Source organism: Tachyglossus aculeatus, chromosome 10 (genome assembly GCF_015852505.1).
Source record: "Tachyglossus aculeatus isolate mTacAcu1 chromosome 10, mTacAcu1.pri, whole genome shotgun sequence".
In the NCBI taxonomy this organism is placed as follows: domain Eukaryota; kingdom Metazoa; phylum Chordata; class Mammalia; order Monotremata; family Tachyglossidae; genus Tachyglossus; species Tachyglossus aculeatus.
The window spans coordinates 51,763,012-51,771,074 of record NC_052075.1 but is presented as its reverse complement, the minus strand read 5'-3'; the positions used below and the strand labels follow the sequence as shown (position 1 = coordinate 51,771,074).

The following is an 8,063-nucleotide window of genomic DNA, read 5'->3' as shown; positions in this document are numbered from 1 at the left end:
CATCTCTACTTTGCCGTCCGCCTGTAACCTCAAGCTTAACATGTTTAAAACAGAACTCCTTATCTTCCCACCCAAACCCCGTCTTCCCCCTGACTTTCCCATCACTGTCTCACAAGGCCGTCAACTGGACTTCTCTCTCCCTCATTCAACTATTCATAGTCAATCCATCATTAAATACTGTCAGTTTCACCTTTGTAACATGTGGGCAGGGAATGAGTCAGTTTATTTTTTGTATTGTAGTTTCCCAAGCACTTAGTATGTTGCACTGCGCTCGGTAAGCACTCGATAAATACGACTGAATGAATGAATGAATGAATTCACTTATAATGTCTCTCTCCCCCCTTCGAGACTGTAAGCTTGTTGTGGGCAGGGAATGTGTCAGTTTACTGTTGCATTGTACTCTTCCAAGTGCTTAGTATAGTGCTCTGCATCATCATCATCATCAATCGTATTTATTTAGCACTTACTGTGTGCAGAGCACTGTACTAAGCGCTTGGGAAGTACAAATTGGCAACATATAGAGACAGTCCCTACCCAACAGTGGGCTCACAGTCTAAAAGGGGGAGACAAAACCAAACATACTAACAAAATAAAATAAATAGAATAGATATGTAATAAAATAAATAGAATAGATATGTAAATATATACAGGATATACATATATACAGTCCCAGGAATCTGCACGCAGTAAGTGCTCAATAAACACCACTGAATACGAACACAAATAGGGAAACTCTGTTTTACAAGAAGTGGAGCTGATCTTGATTAGTAGAGGAAACTCTGTCTATCATCCTCCACCCGCTACTACGGCTGGTAGAAATAAAGTTGTCTCTGACATCATCATCATAATAATAACGATAGCATTTATTAAGCACTTACTATGTGCAAAGCACTGTTCTAAGCGCTGGGGAGGTTGTTCCATGAGGGGCTCACAGTCTTAATCCCCATTTTACAGATGAGGTAACTGAGGCGCAGAGAAGTGACTTGCCCAAAGTCACACAGCTGACAATTGGTGGAGCTGGGATTCGAACGCATGACCTCTGACTCCAAAGCCCGTGCTCTTTCCACTGAGCTACACTGACATGCCTGTTTGAACACAAATGGGGCGGGGAGTGGGGCATGAAGTTCTCTTCAACAGAACCCTCTCATTCGCACGGTGACAGTCTCCTCCAAAGTCACCCTGTGACGGTCTGGGACTCAGGGGACCGGTTTCTAATCCCTACTCCACTGCTTGCCTGCCGTATGACCTTGGAAAAGTCACTTCACTTTCTTTAAGGTATTTGTTAGCACTTCCTATGAGCCAGACACTGCACTAAGAGCAGGGGTAGATACAAGCTAATCGGTCTGGACTCAGGCCATGTCCCTCATGGGGTCCACAGTTTTTTAATCCCCAATTTACAGATGAGGTAACTGAGGCCCAGAGAAGTGACGTGACTTGCCCAAGGTCACACACACCAGACAAGTGCAGAGCCGATGTTAGAACACAGAACCTTCAGACTCTCGGGCCCATGCTCTATCCACTAGGCCACGTTGCTTCTCTGGTGCCTCAGTTTCCTCATCTGTAAAGGTGATATTCAATACTAGTTCTCATTCTTCTTTAGACTGTGAGCCCCATGTGGGACAGAGACTGTGTCCAACCGACTTATCTTCCTCCGCACTCATTGCAGTGCTTGACCCCTAGCAAGTGCTAATAAATACTAGTAGTAGTGGTGAGCGCTCAAAAAATACGACTGATAATATTGTCCCACATGCTCACTCCCCTGGCTCCTCAACTCCAGCGGCCCGCCGGGGCCTCTCCAGACCAGAGCATTTCTCTTCTGGCCCTGCTCCTGGGACTCAGAAACCAGGAAATGAAGAGAAGGGGAGGAGGAAAAGGGTTGGGAGGGAGAGGGAGGGAGGAAAAGAGGAAGTTTCCTGTCTCCTCCCCCTCATCCCTGCAAGTTATAATGAGCGGTGGCGGGCAGGGAGGGGGTTCTGTCCTCTCCGTCCCGCGTGGAGCCCTCGTCCACCGGCTCCACAAACACGGAGGGACCCCCGAGGAGCGGCAGACATGGCACAGACCATCGAACACCTGGTCCATGAGTTGGATGCCGGACGATGTGTGGGGGTCGAGATCACCAACAACACGAGCAAGGTGTTTCGCTCCCCCAGGTGAGGATGCTCCCCCGGGCCTTCTCCATCCGAGCCAGCCCAGGGTCCTAGAACTGGACCCTCCATCCTCCCGTCCCGCCCCAGACCCCGGCCCACCCTGAAGAGGGCTAGGAGTGACCCCGCTCACCTCCCAGATGAGTCCCAGGGCCGGTCCCAAAGGGAAGAGGCCCCCATTACAGCATGAAGGATTGAGTCAGACCAAAGGAAGAACTTCCAGGCCCAGGGGCTACTGGCTGGGGTGGGGAGGGACGCCTGAAGTCTTAAAGGTAGGGTCCGCAGTTAGTTAAGTCCTATGGGACATGGGAATCAAGAAAGAGCCAACACATATCCGCACACAAATCATAGAGAAGCAGCGTGGCTCAGTGGAAAGAGCACGGGCTTTGGAGTCAGAGGTCGTGGGTTCAAATCCCAGCTCTTACTCTATCCTAATCCTCCTCGGCCTCTCAGCTGCCTTCGACACTGGACCACCTTTTTCTCCTCAACACACTATCTAACCTTGGCTTCACAGACTCTGTCCTCTCCTGGTTCTCCTCTTATCTCTCTGGCTGTTCATTCTCAGTCTCTTTTGCGGGCTCCTCCTCCCCCTCCAATTCCCTTACTGTAGGGGTTCCTCAAGGATCAGTTCTTGGTCCCCTTCTGTTCTCTATCTACACTCACTCCCTTGGTGACCTCATTCGCTCCCACAGCTTCAACTATCATCTCTATGCTGATGACACCCAAATCTACATCTCTGCCCCTGCTCTCTCTCCCTTCTTTCAGGCTCATGTCTCCTCCTGCCTTCAAGACATCTCCATCTGGATGTCTGCCCGCCATCTAAAACTCAATATGTCCAAGACTGAACTCCTTATCTTCCCTCCCAAACCCTGCCCTCTCCCTGACTTTCCCATCAGTGTTAACGGCACTACCATCCTTCCCATCTCACAAGCCCGCAACCTTTGGTGTCATCCTCAACTCCGCTCTCTTGTTCACCCCTCACATCCAATTCGTCACCAAAAACTTCCGGTCTCACCTCCGCAACATCGCCAAGATCTGCCCTTTTCTTTCCATCCAAACCGCTACCCTGCTGGTTCGATCTCTCATCCTATCCCGACTGGATTACTGCATCAGCCTCCTCTCTGATCTCCCATCCTCCTGTCTCTCCCTACTTCAATCCATACTTCACGCTGCTGCCCGGATCATCTTTGTGCAGAAACGCTCTGGGCATGTTACTCCCCTCCTCAAAAATCTCCAGTGGCTACCAAATCAACCTACGCATCAGGCAAAAACTCCTCACTCTTGGCTTCAAGGCTGTCCATCACCTCACCCCCTCCTATCTCACCTCCCTTCTTTCCTTCTACAGCCCAGCCCGCACCCTCCACTCCTCTGCCGCTGCTCACCTCCTCACTGTGCCTCCTTCTCGCCTGTCCCGCCATCGACCCCCGGCCCACGTCCTCCTCCTGCCTGGAATGCCCTCCCTCTGCACATCTGCCAAGCTCGCTCTCTTCCTCCCTTCAAAGCCCTACTGAGAGCTCACCTCCTCCAGGAGGCCTTCCCAGACTGAGCCCCCTCCTTCCTCTTCGCCCCACCCCCTACCCTACCTCCTTCCCCTCCCCACAGCACCTGTATATATGTTTGTACAGATTTATTACTCTATTTATTTTGCTTGTACATATTTACTATTCTATTTATTTTATTTTGTTAATATGTTTTGTTTTGTTGCCTGTCTCCCCCTTCCAGACTGTGAGCCCGCTGTTGGGTAGGGACCGTCTCTCTATGTTGCCAACTTGTACTTCCCAAGTGCTTAGTACAGTGCTCTGCACACAGTAAGCGCTCAATAAATACGATTGATGATGATGATGATAAATACGATTGAATGAATGAATGAATGCCAGCTGTGTGACTTTGGGCAAGTCACTTAACTTCTCAGTGCCTAAGTTACCTCGTCTGGAAAATGGGGATTAAGACTGGGAGCCCCACGTGGGACAACCTGATCACCTTGTATCCCCCCACCCCCAGCACTAGAACAGTACTTTGCACATAGTAAGCGATTAATAGATGCCATTATTATTATTCTTATTATGCACACAAACAGGAGCACACACAAAGATGCCCAACGACTCTCCACTCTCCTTTGGAAGCCTCCATGCTCTGAGTTCTCTTGGTCCCTGAGACAGCGGTGTGGGCGGCTGGCTCCTTATCCTTTCAGAAATGTGTTCCTCTTTGTATTGCTTGTTTTTGGACAGGGAATTGATGTCATAGGCTCTGCTGTAGGCCAGATTTCTGCTCCCCATTATTTCTCCCCTCCGGCGGGACTGCAGGCTTCTCCGGACCCCTCTGAGGCAGCCCCCCGCCTTTCCTCTCCCCCTGTCTCCCCCAGGACCTACTGCTACAGCGGCCATACCCACACCCCTCCAACCCCTCTCATCCCTCCCGCTGCCAAGGGGAACTGCATCTTTGTGAAAAGAAACTTCTCCCTCCGGGGAAGCGTGGGACTCTTGGTGTACGAGATCGAAGACCACACTCTGGCCATCATGTTCTCCAACCCCTTCAACTACAACAGCTACAGAGTGGAGTTGGCCGTGGCTCTCTCCAGCAACAAAGAGGAGACCGAGGATGAAAAAGCCCTTTTTGAGCAAATCTACAAGGGGATAGAGAAGACGTGGCTGAAGGTGGCCAAGGAGAAGCTCTGTGAATCCCAGCATTCCGTGCTCCTGGTGGAGGGAGGAATCCGGGTCACGGCCACCATGTCCAACAACGCCAAGGCCATCATCAGGGTCCACGTGGAGTGTACTGACCATCAGTCAAGTCACTAGGGAAGCTGGAACCAGCCCGACTTGCCCCCCTCCCCAACCGGTCGCTCTGGGGGGCACCAATGTCTCCGGCTCTCCTCTCATCCTCCACCCCGAGGTCCCATCTCCTGGCAAGGTGCCCTGCCCCTGGCTGCATCTCAGCTCACCAGACGCCAAACCCCCAGCCTCTAAACCGTCCCCCCGACCCTGCCATCCCCTCTCCCCCATTCCTGACCACGCTGTCCACTCTCCCCAAGCCCTGATCCCGATGGCTTTCATCGGTGCCCACAATTGGCGTCGGTTGGATTTCAATTCTGGGCAACGCTGGCGATCGGCTAGGGGGATGACCGAACCTCGAGCGTTGGCTTCGAAACCGTCTGTGTCTTTCTCCGCCTCCTGCCTTCCCCTCCAGGCTTCCCTCCCCAGAAGTCCTCCTTCCTACTTCCCTTTTCTCCTTCCTGCTGCAGTCTCACTCTCCCTCTGGCTTGGAAGAGTCTTTCCTGCCGCCCGGCCTCAATCCCTCCCGCTGCTCTCCCTCCGTACCCCGCGGCCCGGCTCCCCGGGAAATCCTCCTGTGCATCCTCCCTTGACAACTCCAGCTGGGACCCGGCCGGCTCCTGTCCCAGGGTCTCCCTCTCTGAGTCTTTGTGTGCATCTGTGGGTGTGCATATATGTGTGCATGCATATATGTGTGCATGCATGTACCTGTGGTCGTCCAGCCAGGTTGTTGGGAGCTAATAAGCTGATCCACGTGCTCTGTACTCCACTAAACAGAGAAGTAGAGTGGCCTAGGTGACAGAACACAGGATTAGAACCCCAGCTCCGCCACTTGTCTGCTCTGGGACTTTGGGCAAGTCTCTGGGCCTCAGTTTCCTCATCTGCAAAATGGGGATTAAGACTGTGAGCCCCACGTGGGACAGAGACTGTATCCAACCTAATTGAATTGTATTTACCCAGCGCTTCGGATAGTGTCTGGCACATAGTCAACGCTTAACAAGTACAACGATAACAATGATTATTATCATTATCATCATTTTACCGCTCTATCTTCCCACCGTGGCTGTGAAGGCTCTTTGGGCTCTTCTAGACCGTATGCTCATTGTGGGCAGGGGATGGGACTTGTTTATTGTTGTACTGTACTTTCCCAAGCACTTAATATGGTGCTCTTCACAAGTAAGTGCTCAATAAATACGATTGATGAATTGACTGAATGAATGGGTCCATTTGGGGAGCAGCCCAGGGATGCTGTCTACATGTTTTGTTTGGTTGTCTGTCTCCCCCTTCTAGACTGTGTTGTTGGGTAGGGACCGTCTCTATATGTTGCCGACTTGTACTTCCCAAGCGCTTAGTACAGTGCTCTGCACACAGTAAGCGCTCAATAAATACGATTGAATGAATGAATGAATGTCCCCAGGCAGCAAAGACTGTAGGCACAGGGCTCTGTGTTAGACACCAGACGGGCCTCACCTCTCTGACCCAGAGCCCAAGCCCGAGGAGGCCAAGGGAAACCCTCATCATTATGAATGAGGAGACCGGTCACCTGTCTTGAGAAGCAGCGTGGCTCAGTGGAAAGAGCCCGGGCTTTGGAGTCAGAGGTCATGGGTTCAAATCCCCGCTCCACCAATTGTAAGCTGTGTGATTTTGGGCAAGTCACTTCACTCCTCTGGGCCTCAGTTCCCTCATCTGTAAAATGGGGATTGAGACTGTGAGCCCCCCGTGGGACAATCTGATCACCTTGTAACTCCCCAGCGCTTAGAACAGTGCTTTGCACATAGTAAGCACTTAATAAATGCCATTATTATTATTGAGTGGGAGGAATGGATAGAGCACGGACCTGGGATTCAGCTGGTCACGGGTTCTAATCCCGACTCCGCCACTTTTCTGCTGTGTGACCATGGACAAGTGACTTCACTTCCCTGTGATTCAGTTACCTCATCTGTAAAATGGGGATTGAGACCATGAGCCTCACGTGCGACAGGGACTGTGTCCAACCCAATTTGTTTGTATGCACCCCAGTGCTTAATACGGTCCCTGGAACATAGTAAGTACTTAAAAATATCATTCTTATTTATTGCTGCCTGATTTATAGTACGTATCATGCAATGCGCTCTCTGATCACAAGCAAAGCTGGGATGCTGTACTTCCATATCTAGGGAAACTGTTCTCCGTGGAGTGGAGCCGATTTTGACTGGTCAATAAATGCGATTGATTGATTGATTGATTGATTGGTAGAGGAAACTTGGTCGACCTCCTCCCGCTACGAGGGCTAGTAGAAATAAAGTTGTCTCTGACATACCCACTTGAACACAAACGCGGAGTGTGTGAAATTTTCTTTAACAGACCCCGCTCACTCCCAAGATGAGCGTCTCCCGCAGAGTCAGCCAGTAAGGGTCCGAGAGTCGGGAGTACCCAGGGGATTAGACTTGCCTGCTGTGCCACCTGGGGAAAAATCACTTCACCTCTCTGGGCCTTGGTTACCTCATCTGTAAAATGGGGATTAGGATTGTGAGCCCCATGTCGGACACGGACTGTGTCCACCCTGATTCTACTCCACCGCTTAATATGTTGGCTGGTACATAGTAAGTGCTTAACAAATACCGCTATTATTATTGTTACAGAAGCAACGTGGCTCAGTGGAAAGAGCCCGGGCTTTGGAGTCAGAGGTCACGGGTTCAAATCCCGGCTCCACCAATTGTCAGCCGTGTGACTTTGGGCAAGTCACTTAACTTCTCTGTGCCTCAGTTCCCTCATCTGTAAAATGGGGATGAAGACTGTGAGCCCCCCATGGGACAACCTGATCACCTTGTAACCTCCCCAGCGCTTCGAACAGTGCTTTGCACATAGTAAGCGCTTAACAAATACCATTATTATCATTATATTGTTTTATCAAATGTCATTTTAAAAAGGGTGATTCCCAGGCCCTTATGGGAATTTGAAGGACTTTCACAATCCCTAAGGGAAGGTGGGGGTGTGGGCAGGAGTGTGTCAGGAGAGGTTGTGTCTGTAGGCTGTTATTCATTCATTCGTATTTACTGAGCGCTTACTGTGTGCAGAGCACTGTACTAAGCGCTTGGGAAGTACAAGTCGGCAACATCTAGAGACGGTCCCTACTCAACAACGGGCTCACAGTCTAGAAGGGGGAGAC

General features: G+C 50.9%; 1 protein-coding gene across 1 annotated transcript; it reads left to right on the top strand.

Annotated features, from left to right (window-relative positions):
• The first annotated feature begins 2,049 nt into the window (after positions 1-2,049).
• On the top strand, positions 2,050-5,732 carry LOC119933312 (DELTA-thalatoxin-Avl1b-like). Its single transcript, XM_038752763.1, has 2 exons — positions 2,050-2,150; positions 4,507-5,732. The coding sequence occupies exons 1-2, from the start codon at positions 2,050-2,052 to the stop codon at positions 4,940-4,942; spliced, it is 537 nt and encodes a 178-aa protein (XP_038608691.1). The 3' UTR covers positions 4,943-5,732.
• The last annotated feature ends 2,331 nt before the right edge of the window (positions 5,733-8,063 follow it).